Raw genomic sequence first — 24,824 nt, 5'->3', positions numbered from 1 at the left:
TTTTTGAAGCCTGAGGAGTTCGTGTGATTGCTGATGCAGCAGGACTCAAAGTGAAACCAGAATCAGTGACTGGGATCAACAACGACTAAAAACATCAGACAGATCGTGCTGTGTAATCGTGCTGCTTCCTGTTTACCTTTGACCTCCTCGCCCAGCCTGCCGTGGTGGTTCTGCTTCTCCTCCGGACCTCCCTGCTCCTCCTGACGCTGCTCCTCAGAGTCCAGCCTGAGCTCCAGCTCGGCCAGCCTGCTGTGGAGCTCCAGGTCGAGGCCCAACCCGGAGCCCCCCGACTGGCCCGCGAACGTCTCGCCTGACAGGAAGGTAGCGTCCGTGACCAGGGGCGAGCACGGCGGAGACAGCGAGGAGAGAGACGAGCGCGGGGATAAGGAGTTCATTGAGCGCGGGGTTTCTGACAGTTTGAGGGCCTGGATCCTGGAAGGCTCCGCCCCCACGCCAGCCCCTGTGCCTCCTCCAGTGTCTCCTCCGGTGCCTCCCGACTTGCTCTGGGGTCTCCCGGCGTCTTTTGTGCCGCTGCCGGTCACCACCTCGTGCTCGTGTATGGTGGTGATGGAGCTGGAGGGCCGGTACCCTCCCTGGACGCCCTCCTGCAGGAGGCTGTCCAGCTTGTTCTGGAAGTCCGGGTCGGCCAGCTCCGGCTGCTCCAGGTAGATGTCGGTGAAGCTGAGGGAGGAGGTGGAGCCAAGGCTGGAGGTGGTGGCCAGCGAGCCGCGGCTGGAGGTCAGAGAGCCTCGACTGCTGCCGGACGAACAGGAGAGGGTGCTGGCCGACAGGCTGAGGAGGAAGAGGGAGGAAGTTAACCACAGACACAATGACGCGTGAGTCGGCCGATCGGTGCAATCGTGTCAACGTTGGAGCGCGAGTCTGTTCACCTGCATCTACAAACACAAGTCCGTTTCTCGTATCTGCGGCGCTACGTCTCAAACGTTAACCCGCTGCTCGGCTTCATTATGATTTCAAAAACATATTTAAAGAGTCTTGGTTGACGTTTGTTTGCTTTGCTTCTTTTCTTTGAATAATTGAAACGACTGTGGACAATAAAACTCGTTTTTTGACTTCTTCATGATAAATAAAAGTCGTCCTCGTCGCTCCACCTCGGCCTCTGGACGACGAGCTAATTAAAGCGTGACGGCTCGTTGACACGGACGCGGCGCACTTCCTGTCCTGTTACATCCACCAAACTCGGGAGGAGACGGAGAAGCCGACAGCGCTCAACTTGTGGTGTTGAGCTTCATACGGCACTGATTTTATATGAGCAGAATAACAACACAAACGCTTTCATCTGTGGGAAACGTTCGGCCGCTAAAGGTCGAATATTTCCATCTGTCGACCGCCCGCTGAGAGCGAGCAGAGAGAAATCTGTCCCACCAACGAGAAACAAACCACGACACAAACATTTAACAAAAACACTTCTGCTCCACTGATCCACATCATTTTTCTGCATCCTTATTTCTACTTCATGTCTTTTTATAAATAAGGTCTTAAAATGAGTGACACAGAGCACAGAGTCCGTTTTACGTTCCCTTATTTAACGCACTTTTATGTACTTCCTGTTATTTCTGCCCATTTGGTTTAACATATTCAATGCCTGATTCTGTCTTGAGCCTTTATTTTGAAAAAAAAACTGTGGAAACTGAAACTTCAGTCTCACTTCTGCAGATTCTTCCATCATTCTCTGAGTAATCGTAAACTTTAAAGACGTGTTAATTATCTTTAATGAGCTCAACGAGAAGCACGAACCTCTTGAGCTGCGTGTGCAGCATGGTGGCGAGGCGAACGTTCTCCTCCAGCTCTCTGACCAGCTTGTTCCTCTTGCAGTGAAGACGAAGCCTGAAACAACAAGAACACAAAGACGCCGTTTAGTTTCTGCAGTACAGAAACAAATCGATGCCGACAGCAGCTCCTGAACGCCACACAATCTGCAGCAGTTAAGGAGATCTACAGCCTCGGTGCAAACAGACGTCTCCCTTTTACACATTTTTATTTAAACCTCTGACTCCTCGCCATCAGGATCAGGACACCATGGAGACACCGCCATCTTCTCTCCGCATGTTAACAACCCCTGCAGCAGGGTGACGTCCTCCCCGAGGCCGCTTACAGCAGGTCGAGGTCTTTCTCCGTCCTCTCGCCACCGTCTTATCACAATAAAGCTAGGACATCTTTTATTTACAGTGTGTGCTTCTCCACCAAAAGCATTCAGATAGTTTTAACTAGTAAATGTGCATTAAGGACATTTCAGGAGCTGTTAAAGGAGCTGCAGAAACCCTGCTGTCCACATGGAGGCAGACCTGAGCAACACTCAGACTGAACCGCCCAAAATCTTTAACCAGAACCTGCAGGTGTGTGTGTGTGAGTCTGTGTGTGCGAGTGTGTGTGTGTGAGTCTGTGTGTGCGAGTGTGTGTGTGTGAGTGAGTGTGTGTGTGTGCGAGTGTGTGTGTGCGAGTCTGTGTGTGCGAGTGTGTGTGCGAGTCTGTGTGTGCGAGTGTGTGTGTGCGAGTCTGTGTGTGCGAGTGTGTGTGTGAGTCTGTGTGTGCGAGTGTGTGTGTGTGTGCGAGTGTGTGTGTGAGTGAGTGAGTGTGTGTGTGCGAGTGTGTGAGTGAGTGTGTGTGTGTAAGGGGGGGAGAAGGTGGACTAAAAGAGGTTCTTGTTCTTTGTGTAGCCTCTCAGGTTACAGGAACAGGAGACGCGACACAAAGAGAGTCTGAGCTCAGGTAGAGTCTGACCTGAACAGGAACAACAGGAGTCCTGTTGGAGGATGAGGAGGAGGGGGGGGGGGGGGGGTCTGTGGTATTCAGGAAATGTGAAAGTGGTGCTACGAGGCTAGGAGGGATGCAAGGGACTGATGATGAGGAGGAGGAGGAGATACTTTATGCTCTTTGGGGAGGGCTGACGTCTGTAAAGGTCAGCTGCATCACCAGCTGGTAAGGACATAATGACGCTGTTTACACACACCTGTCATCACCTCTGACCTCCTTTACGCTGCAGCTGCTTTTTAGTTTCTGCAGATGCGTTCAGGAACTGAACCAGCAGGTGATTGATGAGGCGCTGCCGTACCATCGGGCTCTTCGTACAGGTCGCCACCGCGGATCGGCTCCCGGCCCCGCACCCTCTGCAAGTGCACGAGGTTCCTCATCGCTGCACCGTGCATGACGAGCAAAGGTAAATCACTCCCCGCTGGAGTTGCATAACACACTGAAGCTTGCGACTTTGTGCTTTTTATACCGCCTCCAGATTACAGGAGGTACACCGAGGGAACCGCACTCACAGCGAGTCCTGCTGCAGCAAACCACAGGAGGAGGAACGGTTATCCGAGCACGGCGAGAAAATACAAATGTCACACAGCAGGACGCTGACAACCTGCAGAGTATAACCTGCAAACCCAGACGCTCCCTGAACGCATCACACACAAACAAAGTTTTGGTAAAGTGCGTTTTCACACTAACGACTGGAACCGAATCCTGGTTCTAAAAGTCAGGAAAAAATGAAAGCCACGGTGTCAGGGCGACGTTTCTCTGGGTTTTGAACTGTGATTTGTAGCATCAGCGCTCACCCTGCAGCACACGTTCTCATTACAGTCGTACATTAATCACCTTTCGGTCAGCGCCTTGCTCTGGTTGTCTCTGGCGGCCTGCAGGTCTCGCTCCAGCCGCTTCTTCTCGGACTCCAGCTTTTCTGCGTCGTTGGGCTGCAGCCGCTGCCGCGGGCTGATGTACTGCAGCTCCTTCAGAAGCTCCTCCTTCTCGTTGATGAGGATGAGGCGGTCCCGCTCCGGGTCCAGCAGCCCCGGCCACGCCTCGCTGTCCAGTTTGGCGATCTGCACCTCGATGGTGGCGATCCTGGGAGAGGAAACGAAGGAAACAGTTTCAGCTTTTTCAACAGAAATCGTCGTTCCAGCCGTAAACAAACGTAACACTTTAAAATCACCTTTAAGCCCAGAATCAGGCAGATTATCAGGAGCAAACAGACTTTAAATGCACCGCGACGTCTCGCTAGTTTGATTAAATCTCACATTTTTGTGCTGAAGATCAGACTTTTTCATCTCAGAGATTCTGAGGGGTTTCCTTCTAGTATCCACCTCCAGCCTCATCATTATCTAAGCTCTACATTTGAATCAGCTGACAGTGTGAGAGACAGACGGTTACCTTCTCTTGGCCTCCTCGTACTTCAGGCTCACACGAACCTTCTCGGCCAGTTTGTTGCTGCTGGTCATGAACTGAATGAAAACAAACGAAACAGCACGATGGAGGTTAAAACTCAACGTTTTACTGACAACACTCATTGAAAACTGTGGACAGTGTGAGATTCCACTTCCACTAATGTTCCACAACAACAGCGTTCGACCATCTTGACACACCAAAGAAGAAGAAAATAATAAAGAAACTAGCTGTGGAGTTATAAGTACACTGGATTATATTTGACAATTAATTATGGCGAACAGTCATAATCAACGAGTTCGTGCCCTGGACGCGCTCCGGCTCGGGGCTTACCTCGGCGGGGATGTCAGTCTGCGAGCTGGCGTCGGAGTAGAGCCGCGGGACGGACAGGTCGGAGTTTGCAAGCGAGGTGCTGCTGCCCCACAGCTCCTGCTGCGAGCCCGAGTCCAGCCGGAAGCCGTCCTTCAGCACCGCCAGTTTCTGCAGGAACACGAGACAAACAGAGAGGGCGCCGAAGGTCACAGCACGAACCGCAGCGAAGAAAGAGGCGCAGAATCACGACAGCATCGCAGAACGCTTAACAGCCACCATCATCATTATTGTTACTATTATAAACCTTTAAAACCTGCGCATATATTAAGTGAATTACAATTTATATTTGTGATTTATTACATTATTTCAGTATAAAAATCACAGAAATAAGACCATCGGATTCCACCTGCGTGAGGGTGTCAGTCAAATGTTTGTGAGCCCGACATTCCTTTCAAATGCTCTGACCTTTGCCCTCGAGTCGTATTCGATCATCGAGGAACTGAAGCTGAGAATCATTTATGAACTGCAGCCTGTTTGCACAGAGCCACTCAGTGAACGCCGCTCAGGGCAAAGGGCAGGCGTGAAGGAGCGACTCCTGAAAGTGAAAAAGGAGACGCTGCTTCTGTGTTTGCGCTGCAGCCGCCAAAGCCGCCGCGTTCCCTTTCATCTTTACGACCACGATGAAGTCTGCGGTTGGTTTTGAAGTGTGCTGAGGATTGCAGCTTATCTCCGCTTTTATATGGAGCAGAAAAATAACACTACACCTCCATCATTACAGCATTTACAGTCCCACAGTTTTATCTGCAGCTCCATTAACGCGTGAAACGCTTTAAATCAGCTTCTCTGCAGATCTGTCAGCTGAATGTTGGTGCTACCAAATCTCCAGTTTAACCACCTCCCGAAGGCGTTGGACTGGATTCAGATGTGGGGACTGAGGAGGTCACTGATCTCCTGCCCCGTCCTCCTGCAGTCAGCCGTGAAGAGCCGAGAACAAACCAACACGACCGGACGACTGGGCGGGACTGAGGTATCCAACGAGTGCCTCCCCAGACCTTCACTGAGCCACCAAACCGGTCAGGCAGCGGAACGTTCTGCAGACCCTCCCACGTCTGACACATGTGCTCAGGGTGTGGCCTCTGCAGGGTCCAGGTCACCTCACGCTAACAGCAGCGAAAAGACATCAGTGTGAAACTGTCCCTGTGGGGTTTGTGTCATCATTGCCCCTCTGGTGCACCTTGTTAACGTCATTCAGGCCAAAGCAGCTGAACCTGATCAACACCCCCCTCTGATACTAACTGATGACATCAGACTTCATGCAGTACTCCGATAGAACAGGATTCCTTTAATATTTGTGTATATACTCATATTCAGAAATAAATGTGTGGTTGTTGACATGCAGATATACGATGTGAACACACAGGAACAGACAGCCTGACAGACGGAGCTGTCAGCTGCAGATGGTAGAGGGGGAGGAGGAGGGAGACGGACAGAAGGAGGAAGGCAGCAGATTATTTATTATTGAAGACACTTTCCTCCTCCTACCTCCGAAGCAATCTGCAGTCACAGCACACCTGACGGTTTCCATCTTTATGTGCGTCGCAGTGAATTTTTACAATGATGCACTTCAAATGCACACGTCTGCACCCTCAGCTCCGTAAATTACCACCGCATACGTTTTCAAGTCGTTGCATCAGAGCCCAAAAAACGACACATCAAACACTCGAAGTTCGTCTCAGTGCACACCTGTAAACAAACCCTCATCCTCTTCATGCAACTTTAATCCCCCTGCAGCCGTGGAGGAAATATGGACGAGTTAATGCTGTAATGAAAGGACGTGGAGGAGCGAATGGGTGCCGGGAGATACCGGCGTAGGTCGCCATGAGGCCGTCATTCATGCAAAACAGAGAGCTGCAACCTGAAGCTGTGGGAGAAGAAAAGCAGACCGAGCGGCCTTTAAACGGCTCGACACACATGACGGCCTGCAGGCTTTTTAAAAGTCACTTCAGCGTGAGTCACTGTGTACATAAGATACAGTACATGAAAACAAGATAACAGAGAGCCTGGAGCTGAAGCTACACTTCAGGACTCGAAACCTCTTTAAAAATGCCTTAGATTAAAATTAGGATCAACTTTTTGTGCAAACACTGATACCAGTTTAATATTAACAGCGAGGAAGAATGAAAGCTTTGTTCACGTTAACGATAATTAAACACGTCCGTTTGCTCCTCGAGCATTTCAGCAGCAGCTTTAACCACCGACTTCTCCGCGAGTCAACCGAGCTTTCCATCTCTGTAATCCAGCCCGCCGTCTTCTTTTTACCTTCAGGTTCCTGCCGCCGTTATCACCCCGGTCCCGTGGTCACCAACGGGTGGATCGCGGTCCAGGTCTGGACCCATCTTTACAGGCCCAAGTTATTTTAATCTTTTGTCTTTATGTTGGTGTACGTACAGACGAATGCTTTCTAACTGTGTCCGTGTGATGCTGCTCGGCCAATCACATCAATTACAGAGTGAAAACAGAAAAACAGGAAGCAGCTGAGCTAGTTCACTGTAAATGCATCTGATGGAATGAATAAAACCTTAGAGGAGCCTCTCCTCATCATTTAAATGTATGTTCTTTGTTGTATTTGACAGCTCGACTGCACGCAGACACTGAATTCTTTAAGGCTGTTTTCCTCTAACCGGACCTCCTTAAATCGTAGCTGGATCCCCTTCCTTTGGCCGAGCTGGATCTAACCCTCAGACACTTGTATTTTTAATGCTTTACGTGAGCGCTGACGTACCAGCCCGACGTTGCCTCGCGGTTTTAACGGCGTCAGTCTCTCCCACTTTACGATGACGTAAACAGCTGCACCGCAGACGTTCAGACGTTCTCTTACAGAGTGAGAAATGCCAATCACATTACTGCGATACAGAATGACACCTGATCGTTTTTTTATCGATGCCTTTGACTGAACTCACACGGCGTCTGCTCCACGAACACTTTAAGACCATCGCCTCTGTCCTCGTCATCATGTGACACACGTGCACAGCTGTAAGATGAACATACACGATGCTCCCAGCTCGTCTAAACTGAACTCAAACCTTTAACCAAGCCAAGCAAGGTCCTGCGTCCAAAAGTTCAGCTGCACATTAACATCGAGTGCCCTCCTGTCGATGAACGAAAGGAGGAAGAAAGACAATCCAAACGCCGGCGTGAAGCACATAGAATCAAGGTAGCTCTGTGGTTTTATTTTGAAAGGTCACGCTCTGCTGAAACATCCTCACAGCTGTCTGATGTTTTTAACCGTTTATTGGTCCAAACTGCTTCTTCACGCAGGTCGAGGTAGATTTATCATCTCTCCAGACGTCCCAGAGTAACTGTTAAGTCTTAAATAAGCCATAAATTACACGTGAAGCCTGCTGAGAGTAAATGTGAGAAGTCCAGGCTTCCAACCCAGGTTTACCTGCATGAGCTCCTGCTTCTCCTTCTCCCCGGAGCTGATGGCGTCGCGGATGGAGCGCACCTCGCTGAGGATTGCCTGGGCCTCCTGCAGCCTGTAACCGGACGGGCTGTTGGACACCTTCTGGTCGATCCTGGAGGAGGAAGAGAAAGAGGAGGAGGTCAGTTAGGATTCAGATTGAAAACCAAGTGAGCAGATGTTTGTTCACTTAGCGGCGCTTTGATACAGGGCCAGAGGAAGCTGCTCAGCGCGAGCACGTCACTCAGCAGTCTTCTCACCTTCGTGGTTTCCAGTAAAAACACGTCATTCAACATCTATCGGCTCTGACTTTTTACTCTTTGTGGCGGAGCGATACACATCGAGTGTAAATGTCAGGGACGAGGTTTGGATTCCACTCATGACTGTAAATCGAGCTCCGATGAACCGAGCTTTGATTTTTCCCCCAGTTTCGGGTACGTCGCGCCCCACAGGTGACCTCAAGTGAGTCAGAACTGAGGAAGCCGACAGGGCCGCGTTCTGACATTAAATCGGAATAATTGTGTGAAAATACGGTCAGGATGTTCTCCCACAGCCGTCCTTTCTCACAGGCATCACAAGCTCAAACGCAACCTTACTGCCCTGCAAAAAATACCATTTACTACGCCATAAATGTGCAACAGTCTTGTATAATTTAGATGGATTCATGAATCCCACGCCTTGTTTCAGATTAAAAGACTCTTCCAGCTCTACTGGTGAACTCATAACTGTCACTGGTATGAATGAGTCACCAGTTTATCAGCCAACGTGTAATCAGGCTGTTGACTACATGGTGGCCGGTCTCTGAATCGCTCAGGGAGGCGGATGAGGTCCAAGCTTCGCCTCGCTGGGTTTTTATTTGTTTCTGTTTGTTTTTGCTGTGAAACAGCTGATTGGACAGATGTTTTCAGGACGCGAGTGAGTGTTTAATCCCTCCTCTAATCGGCCCACAGACCTTTCAAATATGATGGATGATTTATTCTATATTTTAATGAGAAATTAAAAATAACAACACGCTCAGTCGTGGTTGATATTTTAAAAACCGAGCAGTCAGTGGAACGTGTCAGTAATTCCAACTCTAACTACGACGAGGGTCGACTGTTGGTTCAGGTGAGACGCAGGATCCCTGTCACGGCTGCGAGTGCAGCTTGGCTGCGCTCGGAGGCGGCGGCAGCAGCCGTGTAAAGCCCGTCATCGGTAAGTCATGCATGCATCTGAACAACCGGCCCGTCCACATTCTTCAGAGAGGGAAGAGGGGAGGGAGGATCGGGCCGAGAGGGAGCGAGCGAGCGAGGGACAAAACAAGGTAGAGCAGGAATGAGGAAGCGAGCAGGGAGGGAGGCACTTGTCTGTAACAGGCCGAGGGGACGAGTAATCCTCTGAAATCCCTCTCAGACATGGACTCATGTTCACTGAAAGCAGCGCTTCAGATCTAAACGTGCACACACACACACACACAGATATATATATAATTTATACAGGAGAGGAGTGTTTGCTGAAGGGGGAGGTGCCCTCTGGGTTTTTATGGTCGAGGGAGGTCACCTGGACCTGGTCATCAGCAGGTCCTGCTCCCGTTTGGGTAAACACGCCTGACACATGTGACCTCAGACTCACTGAAACCCGCAACTTTAAGGCTGATTCACGGTCACGAGCACGTTTGACTCCGAGTCCTGTCAGACGAGGGCGGGCAGCTCATGAAAATCACTGTGCTTGGTAAGTAGTGTAGTATATTAATCAGCTGTAATCTTTAGGCTCCACCTTTAATACCAAATATAACAACACGTACTTCAATTTACTGAACAGCCATTTATCAATAAACTGAACACATGTATTCAGATTAATCACTTCATATATTTGGACTATTCTCCTTTCAGCTCAGTGTGAAGCTGAAACATCGATAAAGGTTCAAATTAATCTCTGTCTAATTTACAATCACAGGCACATCTGCGAGGTTTCCCTCCATGTTAACAGATTATATTATAATCCTCTACGAGAGCAGGGATGTTGGGCACCTGTCACATCAGCCCTGCCACTTTGTCTCAGCCGGTCTCTGTATTATGACAGACTGGATCAAAGAGCGGTTGCAGACCTGCTGCCGTCTACAACATCCTGGACTTCATTGCATACAGTGTCTGTTTTCCTGAGTGTGCCTGAAGTGTTCAGAAGAAATCAAATCTTTTTCCTTCGTGCTAAAAAATGTGATTTCACGTCAAAACGATCCCAGTCCAGTGTTTTTCTCCTTTAAACATCCAGATTTGTGTGTAATGTTGATGTTTGATGGGACAGCCTGGTTGTTGAATTTGTGGGGAATGCTTTACTGCATCTTTGGTTACAATACTTGCTTGGATTTGATGCATTTATACGTTAGAGCTTGTGCAGGAGCTACAGGTGGATCTGCTGCGAGGCCTCGTTTCCATTTTTCAGAGCGCGGTCCAATGAACGAAGCTAAACTCAAGTCCCGGGAAGCCTGCGTTTACTTTTGGGTTTACATTTTTCTCTCTTTTTTTGCTCGTAAACTTTCACTCTCGTGTGTGGCAGTGAAAACTTATCAGGAGCCGAGCATGTGGCTGCATTCCAGTCTGACCTGGGGGGGGATTGGCTGTCCGGACGCCGTCTGCGTAGCGAGTGGAGCGGGAGGGGAAAGTCGCGGAGGAATGCCGTCCGACCGCTCGCTCTTTAATCCTCCTGACACTCTCACTGTGCCGTGAGGGGCAAGACAAACAGACCCAACATTCCTGTTCGCACACAGAGGGAAAAAAGCCTCGGCCACTTTAAGTTCATATTCGGAGGGGTGGAAGCAGGTCAGAGGCGAGCGCTCACATCTGCATTGTTCCTGATAGAGTTTAACGATCAGAAGGAATGTGTGATATCAGCCGAGGCGATAAGTGGCGGCTCGTTTACACCACTTCAATCTCCACTTTCACGTTTACAGTTAGACACACACACACACACACACACACACACACACAGACACACACACACACACACACACACACACAGGGGCAAATTCCAAACATCGCTTCACTGTGATGCAGACAACAGAGGAGAGCACGGCGACGATATCGGTCAGAATCTGACACGTTCATGAATTCATGTGACGTGTTTTTCTGATTCTCCTGATCTCAGCTAGAAGACGCTTGTGTTCATTTTATTTATTTATTTATTTATTTTTTCAGTTTATTCATTTTTATTGTTGCCCGTTTTGTTTTCTTGCCGTAGCTCAAGTGCTTCGAATGTAGGGATGGGTATCGAAACCCGGTTCTTGTTGAGAACCGGTTCCCACTGTTTCATTTCCTTGGAATTGTTTGCCATTTTTGCAAACGATTCCCTCATCGATTCCAGAGCGTCATTTACCTGGCAGGAAACACGGCGGCTCAAATGCTCAAAAGTTTGGTTATACTTTACGAGAGTGGATGACAACAGGGCAACTTGCAGTACTTGCAAAGTAGATGTTTCATTTAAGGGAGGAAACACTACGAATATGCAAAAGCATTTGTTCACAAAACACACGATGACCTTAAATGAATGTCGTGTTTTTAATTCCGCTCCGGACTCGTGAATCTCAACCCAGCAGCAGCGGTAACGTTTGCACGTCCTCTCCTGTTAATGCGGCAGGTAAATAATCAACTAACAGTGGATATTATGTTAGCGCGATCTGCCTTATTACAAACCTGCCATTACTGTGCATTTAGGCGACCACGATGAGACAGACAGAGTCTGGCTGGCTCAGATGCTGGCAGTTCTCGCTGCAGTCTACCGGCAGCGTCTCCTTTCAGGCCAGGATAGACGAATGTCACCGAGCAGTGACTCAGTTTGTGGTCAAAGGCTTGCACCCGTTTGCCACAGCAGATGATTTTCAGTAAGTGAATGTGTTTAATTGTAGGCAGGGACATTACTGGATATTCTTGTGTAATTGCTACAGAATAATTTATGTTAAACTTTGTTATTGCTACAGAAGAATATTTATTTTATTATTTTACATTTACAATTTTTTTCCTGGGGACCCTGTGACACCACATTGAAGAGCCGCAGGCTGGATCTCTTAAGATCTCACTGCTGGGTTTGTAAGGCCATGTTACTCCTAAATTTCTATCTTGTTCAAAGAGAAGATATAAAACAAAGTTCTAAGCTAATCTTCTTTTTTAAAAAGAGTTGATAAGAGAATCGATAAAGAATCGAATCATTAAACAGAATCGAAAATGGAATCGGAATCGTGAAAATCTTATCAATACCCATCCCTATTCCAATGATAAAACTTTAATTTCAGACTCTTGAACTGTTATTACTGCATGACAGTTTTTTTCCATCCATCGTGAAGCTTTTCCTCCCAGACCAGACATTTGTGTTAGTGTTAGATTTTTGAATTTTCTGGAATAAAACACAGGTGGTGGTTTACTCTGGATGAGGAACAGGAAGAATGCGAACGATAGCCCTGATGATCTGGGATCTACAGTAACCTGTGGTGAATGAGTTGTTTGTATGATAACCTGGTATAATATTCAAAACTGCACCTCAAAAAAGAAAAAGCCCTCCAGATTTCATCAAACAGGAATATTAATCCTGTGTTTGTTTGTGCCCGAAACGTCAACAAGAACTCGAGAACGGCTTCGGTCACACAATCTGAAATCCTTTTGTTCCTCGTTCGGGACGTCACACCAGCTCTGAACAGCACAAACATGGCTGCGCTTGATTTTCAGCCACAGCATCAGTAAACTTCCTCTTTGGCTGACATGTCGATGCAAACCCAGAATGAAAAAGTGAAAACCTGCCCAACAAACTAATATCGAAACAGCTGAGCATTAATCTTTAGGACGTGGCTGCTGATTGTCTCTCCGGGTGGAATTAATCTACCTGTCTGCCCTTTAAACTGGGCTGTGAGACTGAGGGAAGGTCACACAAACACTTTCTATTCATGTCAGATTCTGACCGCCTCGCAAATTAAATAAGGAGCCGAAAAAGGTGAGGACCGAACCCCCCAGCCGGCTGCTCGCGAGCACGCCTGTCAGCACTGCCCTTCAGCGAGGAGGACGGACTCGCTTTGCACCCCTCTGGACTCCAGCAAGGCAATCGAGGTAACGCAGCAAGAAGACACGGGAAACTTCAAAACTCACTCTTTGAGCGTCTCGAAGCCTTGCTCTTTGTACAGCAGCTCCTGCTTCATACAGGCGAGGTCCCGCTTCAACTTGTTCACCTGAGAAGAGGCAGAGACAGGGTGAGGGTTAGAGACCAAACCTCCAGGACCAAAACGTCTTACATCTTTAAAAGTGGCTCACAAATATGGAGTTTAATGCTTCAGAGCAGCTGAGCTCTGTGTGTTACCCTACAGGTGTTTAAACAAGACATTTCAGACAGTTTTTTCTACTCTCAGATCTGTATGATGTCACAGAGAGGGGCTCTCTCTTTATGGGGGGCAACCAATCAGAAGAACGTTGGCTTAAAAGTAGTTGGAGTGAAGGCGACATGGTTTGTATCAAAGGGAGCCCAGTATCAGGCAAATAAGGATCATTCTGAACCGTGAGTCATGCAAAGCGGCTCTAAAAGAGTCCAAAACATCTCACGAGGAAAGAATGAGTTTGGTATGTGGTCGTGCTGCTTTGAACAAATTAAAATGCTGACTATGTGGGGGGGGCGTGGCCAGAGTTCGACTCAGGTGACTCTTCAAGTGCATAGTTGATCCACAGCCAGGAGGTGTGTGTGTGACGCTCTTTGTTTTTCCCCTTTCAAGATGAACAACAGCAGGGTTTACACCAGCCTAGGAGGCCAGAAAGCTCAACACCCCCACCCTGCAGCGAAGCGCCCGGCAGCCCGCAGTGCCCGCCGGCCGTTAACGTGTAAACTGTTCACTAATCAAAGCAGGTGGGTCGTCCTCTGCTGTAGGTAAATGTGACTCCGTGCTCTCTCTCACCTTATTTTCCTAATGTTTGTTTACATGCCTGCAGGCTCAGCTAACGTTATGCCTCCTATTTGGACGGAGGTGGTCTTACCCGACTTTTGGCCGTGGATATCTCGGCTTTGAGGATGTCCGGGTCGTACTTGCTGGAAGAGGACGATCTGGAATTCACTGTGGAAACAACAGGACGTTAGACGTTAGAGAGGCTGTGATTTCAGCTTCAGGCTGAGGCCGAAGCATTTGGTACAGTCTCAGTGAGGAAACCTCTGCTGAATTAGTTTTTAACAGAAAAGCTGAAAACCCCAAAAAATTATACAGAATTTATTTATTTTTTAAATGTGACAATGTACAGATTAATAAAAACGTTATTTTACTCTTTTTACTTTTATTGAACTATATTTATTAAATATTTGTATTTTTATTCTGAATTTGAATGCATTTTTAATTTCAATTTTTTTATTTTTAAAAATATTTTCATTTTTTATTTTTTATATCTTGATAAATATTTTTATTTTACTTTTACTTGTTTGTTTTTATGTTAACTTTATTGATATTTATAAATATTATATTTATTTGAAAATTTAAAAAAATTTTCTTTTTTCAAATTAAGGAATTGTTTTTACATTTTAAAGTACATTTTATTATTTATTATTTATTTATTAATTTATTAATTCCCTTTTTTTATTTTTAATAGTTTCTTAATTATTTATTTTATCTTTCTATATTCTTTTTATTATTTTCTTGTACTGACGACGGTTTTTGACACTTTTCTCACGATCACATGTATGAATGCGTGATTACTGCTGTCACTGTCACACTGTGTGATGCCAGCAGAATTAGGCGTTCTTCCTCCTGCTCTCACATCAGTGTCGTCTGCAGACATCAGTCACAGACTCCTGCTGACGACCTCTGTCCATCACATGGCAAACACAAAGAGGTCAGAGCTGATCTCTCGTGTAAAATCAGACAGACGGAGGTTTTTGATTTCGGCCGTCACTCACAGCTCGTCTGCGACGTGGACTTGTCCCTCCACGCGTCGTTGAGCTGGCGGTACTCCTGCTGTGCCAGGCGGAGCCTCTGCTCCTTCACCTGGTAGATCTCCTTCTGGGCGCTGAGCGCGTCGCTGGCCACGGCCAGGTAGTCCCGCAGCATGGCCTCCTGCTCCCGCTGCCACTGGGCCCGCGGGTCCTCCAGCTGGGTGCTCTCTGGAGGAAAACACGATGAAGAGGAAACATGAGCAGGAGTTCAAAGGTTGGAAGAGGCACAAAGCTTAAAAACCTTTCTTAGCTTTCTTTTGATGCAGCAGAGGAACTGATCACAGCTTCTTAATGTACAACAGAACAGAAAAGACTGTTACGACAGTGTAATTCAGCAGTGTCCCATAAACCTGCCGGTCCTTTGCTTCATGAAGCTGAGCCGCCTCCAAGCCTGAGCGAGAGGCTGACTGGTGCCTTAGCTCATTCACAGAGGAGGGAGAAACAGGATGATGAGGAGAGAAACTCACTGGTGTTGTGGTCGACATAGTACGCTCCGACGACGGGGTCGTACGCCTCCTCCCAGCCAACCGGCAGCTCGTCCCCGATGCAGTCGGCGAACGTCAGAGGCTTCGTCTGCCTGAGAAACAGAAAAACAGAGTCAGAGCACAGAAAGCTCTTCATCACTCCTCATCATCAGGGCTGCCACAGATCCGGATGCAAAGGAGGGCTCTGACTCGCCTGTTTGCATGAGTTCTACATGTTTTTGTGTTGCCCGCTCGATGTTTAAGATCGAGTCCATTAAAGCTGTTTATTTGGAAACGCGTCCAAATCAAACCCAAACATTCAAACCCTGCTGAATGAACCCACTCAAACACTGTTTTTATCCCCACTCGCTCTCTGTGTGAAAGCTTCTTCAGCAGCAGCAGCAGGAGGAGGGGGATAGGAGAAAGGCTGGGTGTGTAGGGGGGTGGTCCCTGTCACTCATCACAATAGGAGGAAACCGACCCGCCACATTCCACAGGCGGTGGTGACGCATCGCCTGGAGGTTTCCGGGGCAACCTCTCGACCTCAAAGCGCCTTGGCTGACATTAAATATTAAAAATCCCACGTGGACTCATAACAACCACGTTACCGTGTCATATTCTCCACTTCACAGTCCTGCTGTGCGTGAACTGATCTCAGGACATCAACCAGAGGAAAGCTGGGACTTTTTTATTAAATGCCCACTGAAGACTCATTTTATTTTTTATATTACTCCTACACGACATCTTTAGAAAGCGATTTATAATTTAATTTTGAAATTATATTAACTATATGGAAATGGATGGAAATGAAGGATGCGCCTCCATCTGAGCCGTATTTGTATTTATAGCTTTGCCAGCTTGTCCCCTGCTCTCGGCCTCGCTGTGTGTGCACCTCCTCGCACACAGAGTGGAGCAGGCTTGACTTCAAAGTAAAAGTCGTGCTTTACTGCTGAAACGACACATTTCAAAAAGCCTCAACTTTTACTTTGACGGTCTCCGTTTACAGTTTGCATCACTCTTAGTTTCACAGCTGCTTCATCAGCGGTAACCTGCGAGTAAGCAAAGCACACAGGTCTTTGTCTCAGTACGAGTACCTCTATGTGATCATGTTTCCTCCAGAAACCGCTCGCCAACCATTTTTGATCGTTGCCTCGCCAAATGGTTGCTAAGCGCTCACTGTGTGGCTTAAGTTTCTACTTCCCATGTCTGTGAGTCTGCAAGGGTCCGAGTGATGTAAATTTGACCATCAGACAGCGGGCACAGGGGTTTATATGGATGCCATGTGCCTGTTTTGGTGGTCGCGCACACTCGTCCACAGGCAGAGTCCACAGAAGTACAACCGGAATGACCGAGTGTAATCAAGGCTGTAACGATGACTTTTTGGCACATAAGAGCTCCAGCGAGCATTTTGTTTAGATACGGAAACTCAAACACATCATCCCAGCGTGCCAATTATCAGTTGACAAAAAGCCTGTGTGTGTGTGTGTGTGTGTGTGTGTGTGTGTGTGTGTGTGTGTGTGTGTGAGTGAGATAAAAGCATTTGGATGTGTCTGTGTGCTAAGCTTTGTCCAGACAAACACACAGATGTATGAAATCCTCCCTCGCTGATTCCGAGGCTTGTTGCTAGCGTTTCTTTTCAGCGTTCCTTCGTTATGTCGTGACTGCAGATAAACTCGGAGTCGGCTCACTGCTGACGGCAGAAACTGAACTGGGTCCTTTTTCAGCTGATGAATAATGAAAGGTGCCCGGAGAAGACCCCCTCAGCTCAGCTCTAAATTTAGCCGGGGAAGACGGAGAGGCTGCTGATCCCAGAGAGAGCCGGCAGTCCGACCGGCCGGCAGCTCAGGTATCCCATTATTTGATTCCTCTCTCTCTTTCTGTTTCCTCCCACCGCCTAAATCCTATCCTCTGATCGTCGAGCCGAGGGGAGTCGCTAACATAGTCACTCTCCGTCACAGTTTCCCCTCACAGCGGCGGACCAGCTGGCAGCGGTGGCGACGGCCTTCGTTTCACCGTCAGTCAATCAAATGGTGCTTGTGTGCTTCTCGCATGCTTCACTGCATCAGCGCTCAAACCGCCTGCAACGGCCAAGGGAGCAGATCAAAAACAAGCCACAGTGAGCGTAAACAAGCGTGCCGATAATACCTCAACAATGAGACGTGTTCAGTCATGTGTGTTTGGACCGTTAGTGTCCAAAATCAACAAAATCTAAATCCAGCACACTTTAAGAAGTCCTCACATGCCACAGCGTGAAGGTGAACACCTCGGGTATGTGTGTTCACGTGTTTTTACTTTAGATGACAGGAAAATTTAAAAAAGGCAACTTTCTCCTGAGTGGGATCTCCAAGATGACCATATTAGGGATATCCTCTCTCTATGACATCATACAGATCCAAGAGTAGAAAAAAATTGTCTGAAGCGGAGTGTTTCGATCAGGCTCGCAGGGGCCTGGAGCTGGAAGAGGAAACCTGTTGTCACACAGCTCACCTGCAGGGCTGCCAGTCATCCATGTGGATGCTGGTTTCTACTTCAGACCAGTCGAGCATTACTGAGCTAAATCTCCATTTACAGGGCGCTTCTGAGCGTGGAAATCACGCAAGATTACACATTCAATGCACCGCTGCCATTAGAGAAGCAGTAAACTGTTATTTTCTTTGCACTTACAGATTTTAAAACTACATCCTGTGAGTTTGGGCGTAAGCGGCAGGATTCAGAGGGGATAATGCTGGAGTCGCCAGCCCCACCACAAAAAAAAAAATAATAATAATTTTAATTGCACCAATTACAGGACTTTTAGCGTCACATGAAAGGCTGCACATTTTTGAGCTCACACGAGACTCAAAGAAGAAGCATAAAAGTCATTCTGGTGACGTTCTGGTCAAAAATGAATTTGCAGTCTAACAAAAGTGGGTGAAAACCTGATACGAGTACGTGCACCCCCCCACGCTCAGGTTTCACATACCAAGGTAAACACTGAGCCGAGCCTCGGCGCTCTGATGCAAACTGACAAAACGAGAGGCAGAGTGCAAACACACAGGGCGGCGAGCTGCATAGCTGAGCGGTGAGTCAGGCGGCGTGCAAATTCCTCAGGTTGAGTTATGAGGCTTCAAACCAGTTCATAGCTGCTCAAGGTCCAACTGTAAAACACCCTCACCACATCACAGCCATAAAGCTCCACCGACAGATAACCGGTGGATTCATTACCGAGACAGCCTGCCCCGTGTCACCCACCTCATACCTGCGTTATCTGACCAATAACATTCCTTTGTTCTGATGACACACGTTCAGGGCCAGCAGCAGAGACCTGACGCGGCAGTCTGGACAGTTTATAAGCACTTTCCTCATTCTTTGAGTCTCGAGGTGTAAAACCTCCCGCTGAGAGCGAGAGGTTGTTGACTGTACAAGAAGAAGAGCGGATGATACGTTTGAATTTGGACTCCACATCCCTGTCATCCAAACCTGTACGCCGGCTAAAGCTGCAGACCTTGGGCTGTGGAGCCCGCTGCCCTCTATAGATGGGTTTCGCTTCCCAACAGATGACGCAGTTTTGTAAAAAAAATAATGCATTTTTGCTTTTAAAGCTCAGTGAAAACCCGTGTCGACCAGTTTACCGCCCCAGAAAAGCAGGTGCTGCGTTCAAACTTTGGGCGCCTGCAGAAGACTCAAGGTCTGCATCGTCCAAACTCTGACCTCGTCGTGTCCTTCAAGGTACTCAAACTGATTACAAACAGTTTCTTTATAAAGGAAAGCAACATAATTCAAAATGAATCAAATGACATCTAAACATTTTTCAGCGTGGTTTGAATCAGCGAGGACAAAATGACACATGTGTAACCGCATCTGTGTTTTTAACCCCGTCACACACTCAACACCCCGGGTACACTGAGCCGTCACCCAGCATCAGCTGCAGGTGTCGTTTCATACATTAAAACAGCCATCTTTATTATATTTCCCTTTACAGAATCATTTATTATATTACAGTCACATTTTTAAGTTGACATTTTACCGTATTTTTAGCGTTTTACTTATTTATTCCATTTATTTGAGCTCTAAATGGAGTAAAACTAACAATCACTCAAAAATGATTATTTTTTGTATTTTTTTTATCCAATTGATTAATTTTGTCTTCTGAGTTATTCTCCTTTTAATTATTTCAACTTAATTAATTCTTCTCAAGCCACAGTTTTGTTATTAGTTGGATATATGTTGCATATATATTAGGGGTGCAACCATACACAAAATTCACGATTCGATATTTTTTCGATACAAAAAAAATGTTCATGCCTTTTTAATTTGTCATTTATTAAAATTATAAATATATATTTTAACTCAAAAGTACAGTTTTTAAATTTAATGTTGCTGAAACAACAAAGTAATAAAAAAATAAATATATCTGATTGAGGAATCACTCAAAAGAGAGTTTATTACAGAGAAATGTCTCTTTCCAAAATAAAAGCTATACTATACGCTTCTTCTGGGCTATATTCTCAGCAGCATATTAAACATATCAGGTCCCCATAAGGAGAATCCTGTGCTAACGGCTGTCTAAATGACTCTGGTAAAGTTAGTAGCATGCATGCTTGTTGTTTTTGTCTGCTTCCACTTGTCTTTGCACTAGGATGATGTCGGAGTAAATGTGCAGTTATATTCGTTGTGTTCCCACTAGTGCTGTCAGGTTAATCTCGTTGAAATGACCTTAACGCCACAACACGGCAAATCTCCGTTAACGAGCTACCTCTGATCGCCCCATGCCTGGGGCAGGACGGCCAACACGTTAACGAGCTAACTGCGCTAACACACTAGTTCCCACCCATGTAATTGAGCATTGCATGGCACATCCGACATACTGTTTTACTTTAGTCCATGACTCGCTTACCTTCAGGGTCATACGTCACATGAAAACCAAAATAGTTCCAAAGGCCAGATCTGAATGAGGGTGGGGGAGGTTCAATTTGCCATGTTGCAAGGAGAGCTTAGCTTCTGTCTCGCTAGCTTGCCCTGCGCTCTTCCTTCTGACTATGCTGTCTGTGTTGAGCACTCAGTGGATCTGCGCTCGACTCCTAGGCGGAGTAGTCGAACGCAGATTCACTGAGCGCTCCACACAGACAGCATCGTCAGAAGGAAAGTTGATAAAATAAATTACAAATTTGTATTGTTCGATATGCGTACCGAACCGAAAGCACTGTATCGAACGGTTCAATATCGATACGAATATCGTTGCACCCCTAATATATGCGTGTATCTTGAACATCTGGCCATCAGAACGTGGATTTTGACTGAATTTTCAGCTTTAATGATGACTAAAGACCTCGCACTGTTAAATGTTGAAAACCGAGATCAGAATCAGGATGAGTGTCCATGGATGAGGATGAGTTTTCTCGTGTGAATTTGTGTTTAGTCTGGGACGTGTTTGTTTATGTTAAAATAAAAATCTAAAACAGAAATCCTGGTTCTGTTTTTTACTTGTTTTCTTCCCCTCGTTTCTTCTTTTCATTCGGGCTGAAGTTCTGCATAAACCGCTGCATGCTGAGCGAGCTTTAGAGCCCAAGGCCACCATTAAAATGGGACTGCACAATTCACAAATAGCCTTGTTAATTAACAAAGAGCAGTTTTTATAGCTTCAGAATCAGGCCATAACAGCGCAGGAGGAAAGCACAGTGACAGAAAATAACAAATATTCCTGCACAGCTGCAGGTGGACTCCATATTCAAATACAGAGCATCAGCTAAGCTGCTGCTCTCGCTTTAAATACAGGACGAGTGTAAGAGATGCTCCGAGTGTGGAAATCAGACTCGCTGTCCGTCTTCATTCCTGACTACAATGGGAGGATTTACACATGACTGCAGCCTTCAATTCAAACCACCTCGTCCCCGAGGTTCCTTTACGAGAAACGATGCTGTAATCCAGAGCAAACATCGATGAGCGCATGAAGCGATACGGGAATGAGGGGGAAACCTGTTCGACGCTGCAGGAGTAAAAACAAACAGCGGAGAGGTCGTCCTTCCATTTGTGGGTCAGCCTTTAAGTTCACGCGGTGCACATTTCTGCTGTCAGGCGAACGCACGTCTGACAGCGGGAAGCGTTCCACCTTCGTTTCCTCTCCGTGTGAAGAAGTCAAAACACGTCATCTTCCAGGTGTTTGAACTCATCACAACAAGCTACACCCAACACACAAACACATCCTGTTCCAAAGTTTCACCCCATGAAGCCACACACGAACGCCGCGGGGCCTGAGGGCTCACGCTGGGTCTTTCCCAGAAGCATCAATCAGACACGTTAACCAAAATTAAGCCTTTAAAGTCGCCGCCAAGCTGAAAGTCCCTGAGCCACTGTTACCTACACATGTACACTCGGTACTCATTCAGAGGGTTTGCTTACATTTATTTACTTTTCCTCAAAACTGCTTTTGTATGTCCTCTAAATCTTCCAGGCTTTAAGCTTCTTTCTTTAACTCAAGTCATCCAAAGTTAATCATGAACAAGACGGAGGCAGGTGAAGAAGGAACTGGGTGACCTCCATCTAAAGAAGAAAGAGTGGGAAGCAGGGGTTTCTAATTCATAACTGCTGTAATTTTACAACATGAATAAAACCAACTCTTTAGATGAAGGAGGAGGAGGAGAAATGGCTCGTGAAAGCTTTTGTTTCTGCACCAGTCCGACCAAAGTAAAACCCTCTCATGCTTTGCTGAATAATAAGTCATGAGAGTCGCTGGTTACGCATTAAAACCAGCACGGAGCGGCGGTTAGATCCCGGTTTACAGTTTGCAGGGCCTCACGCTGCACTTTGACCCCGTGCACCTTGGCAGGCAGTGAAAGGGATTTCAGATGAATCGGGCCTTTTGGTTGGCGGCTCTGCGAGCGCTCGGCCCCTCACGTTGTGTGTTTCAGGAATGCGCCTGTGTTGTTTTTTGTGGGTTTTTTTAAATTCAGGACTTTTGTTTTCTTCTTTCTGCACTTTTAAGACTGTCGAGTGTAAAACAACCAGAGGAGAAATTCTCCATTCCACCTTAAAACACACCAGCGACTGTGTGTTTGTTATCTCACCAGCAGCCCAAATAAGTGGAGGCCGACAACCGACGGTACGCTGACACCTGCAACAAATTCTCACTTCCTCTGCTGACTGCAGCTCATCTTGTTTTAATAAAAAACAGAAAAACCTGAAGATTTCAAAGATTTCTAAAAATTCCCAGCTGGTAACTTCGATCGCCTCCCGGCAGTTATTTTATAGACCGTGAGCTGACTTTGCCCTGTGTGATCAGTCTGGTTTTGTTCAGATTGGTGTTGGGTTTTTTTCGCATAACTGCTCAAAAAGACATGAAAGTGTCACCAGATCAATGTTTCTCACACTCGGATCTCTCTGGGAATCTGCCACAAGCCGTCGGGCAGCTACACCGCCCGTGAATAAAGACCTGGATGGGAAGCTTGACATCTGCAGAGATCCAGCTACAGGACAGGCAGCTAACTGTGGTTGCCTCCACCAAGGAAAAGCTTTGAATGAACTCTGATGAGACCCTGTAGGGGTGTCGACTGTTAACAGTCCATTAACACTAATACATGCACGAGATCTTCATGGTCAACTTCAGGATTTGTTTGTGGAAAAATGGACAAAAAACCTGATAACATAGAAACTATGATTCTTCCAGGTGTTCTGTGTCATGTCACATTTGACCCCCGACCTCCCCTAGAAGGTCACTATATTGATCTGCAAGTCAAAGTGATAACAATGCTACATAGAGCATTAAAGTTAAAGTTATGTTTTTTTACTGCCATTTCTTGTTCTGCTAACATGAAGGCATGAAGTGATTCATGGGGGTTCTAAATTATCACCTCATGTTGGACTTCTGACCTCTTCTTCAAGCTCAAATAAGGTCAAACCTCCATAAAATACCATGTCACATTTGACCTCTGACCTCACTTTTATATTTCCCATCTGGCTTTCCTTCAAGTTGACCTCATTGTGTTTTAGAGAAAGTAAGAGAAAGACAGTGAGCTGTTTAGTTAGTGAATAAACTATAGTATAATAATAATAATAATATATCACAAGTAGGGCTGGGCCAGCTCATACCGTTCACGGTAATACCGGTATAATGTTGGGCAACGATAAGAAAATTAAATATCGCGATAGAATATAGGTAAAACGCGCAGGCGCAGGGCCTTTGTTTTCATACGCACATGGCAGAAAAAGCATGGCAGCGACGGAGAATGAGAAGGGCGAGAGCGGATCGTTCAATGAAACGATGAACCAGAATTGGTTTGTAAAAATGCTGCAACTTCAGTGGTGTGGAACTGGTTTAGCTTTCCCCCGTCAGATACACAACAAAGCACTATTTTTGGTAGCGCATGCTAGCGGGCCGTCGTTATTACCGTGTTGTTTGGAAAATACGGCACACTTAAAATCAATCCTTTAATTTTTCTGAAAATCGACAGAGCCCCGTATAATCCCGTGTGCCTTATGTATGAAATCTGGTTGTGTTTACTGACCTCGAAACGATTTTATGTACACGGCGCTCGAAAATCTGTCAAATGTTTCAGTACGACTTTGCTAAGCTACGAAGCCGCACCGCTTGATGGATTGTTGGAGCATTACGGCTATCGTAGGCGGAGCCTCGCGGAGTGATACGTACTGTGCTTCAACATAATATTACCGTATTGTGTGTGTATAACCTCTTTTTAAGTTTTGTGGATATTATACATGGTTATGCTGAGGATATGTCGGCCAGTTTCCACTGGAAATGCCTTTTGGTTAAACTGTCAGCGAGGAATTTGCATTTGCACTGTTACATTTTTATCTAACTTTAATGCACATAAAAACAGCTGCTTGTTTAAGTGAAAATACATTGATGGGGTTTTTTGCACTAATAAAGTTGTGGAGTTGTAAAGTATTTTGTCTAGTGTCAGTTATATCGTCAGTTATATCGTTATCGCAAATTTTCAAATGTATATCGTGATAAATATTTTTGGTCATATCGCCCTGCTCTAATCACAAGCTCTAGGTTCTTCATGTCCAGTTATTTAAAACTCCATGTTTGTGTAATCAAAGTAAACATCTGTCACGCTGCCCTTCACTGCACTACAAACTTCTGAAAGTTCATTTAAAAAGAACAAAGAAAACAAAGTGAATGTGTAAAAAAATACAGCGCTGTTCTCTTCAAAGCAAACGCCGCCCACAGAGCGAGAGGGTTGGTGGCGGTTTGCGCTCTCAGAGTGCTTCTTGTTTATTAGCTGTTATTTATTAGGCCGGTATGCGATTGGTTTGGCTTGTCTGTCTGGTTATTTACGTGCAGGTAGAGCTGGGCGATAGAACGATAACGATATGTATCGCGATATAACTTTTACTCGATAGAGAAATTAAACTATCGCGATAGACCTCGCCGCTCTTGTCCTCTTAAAAAAAAGAAAGAAGAAAAAAGAAAAAAAAAAAAAAAAAAGGTCAGCCAATCCAAATTCAGTAGCGCAGAGCCGAACCAATCACAGCCGCAGCGTCACGTCGCG

The 24,824-nt window shown here is 46.4% G+C and overlaps 1 protein-coding gene across 1 annotated transcript in view; it reads right to left on the bottom strand.

Moving 5' to 3' along the window:
* wwc1 (WW and C2 domain containing 1) overlaps positions 1-24,824 on the bottom strand; it is a 46,581-nt gene that overhangs the window by 12,975 nt on the left and 8,782 nt on the right. Inside the window, exons 2-11 of the mRNA XM_086308239.1 lie at positions 15,337-15,446; positions 14,834-15,037; positions 13,927-14,003; positions 13,054-13,133; positions 7,931-8,060; positions 4,507-4,653; positions 4,162-4,232; positions 3,610-3,855; positions 1,759-1,848; positions 137-792 (exon numbers count right to left, since the gene is read on the bottom strand). Coding sequence (XP_086164365.1) covers positions 137-792; positions 1,759-1,848; positions 3,610-3,855; positions 4,162-4,232; positions 4,507-4,653; positions 7,931-8,060; positions 13,054-13,133; positions 13,927-14,003; positions 14,834-15,037; positions 15,337-15,446 — 1,811 coding nt within the window. The remainder of the gene's footprint in view (positions 1-136; positions 793-1,758; positions 1,849-3,609; positions 3,856-4,161; positions 4,233-4,506; positions 4,654-7,930; positions 8,061-13,053; positions 13,134-13,926; positions 14,004-14,833; positions 15,038-15,336; positions 15,447-24,824) is intronic.

Source organism: Aulonocara sp. 'chitande type north' Nkhata Bay, linkage group LG10 (genome assembly GCF_057382095.1).
Source record: "Aulonocara sp. 'chitande type north' Nkhata Bay isolate Kocher_YH1m ecotype deep benthic linkage group LG10, A_spYH_male_GT1.1, whole genome shotgun sequence".
NCBI lineage: Eukaryota > Metazoa > Chordata > Actinopteri > Cichliformes > Cichlidae > Aulonocara > Aulonocara sp. 'chitande type north' Nkhata Bay.
This window is presented reverse-complemented; position numbering and strand designations above follow the sequence as displayed.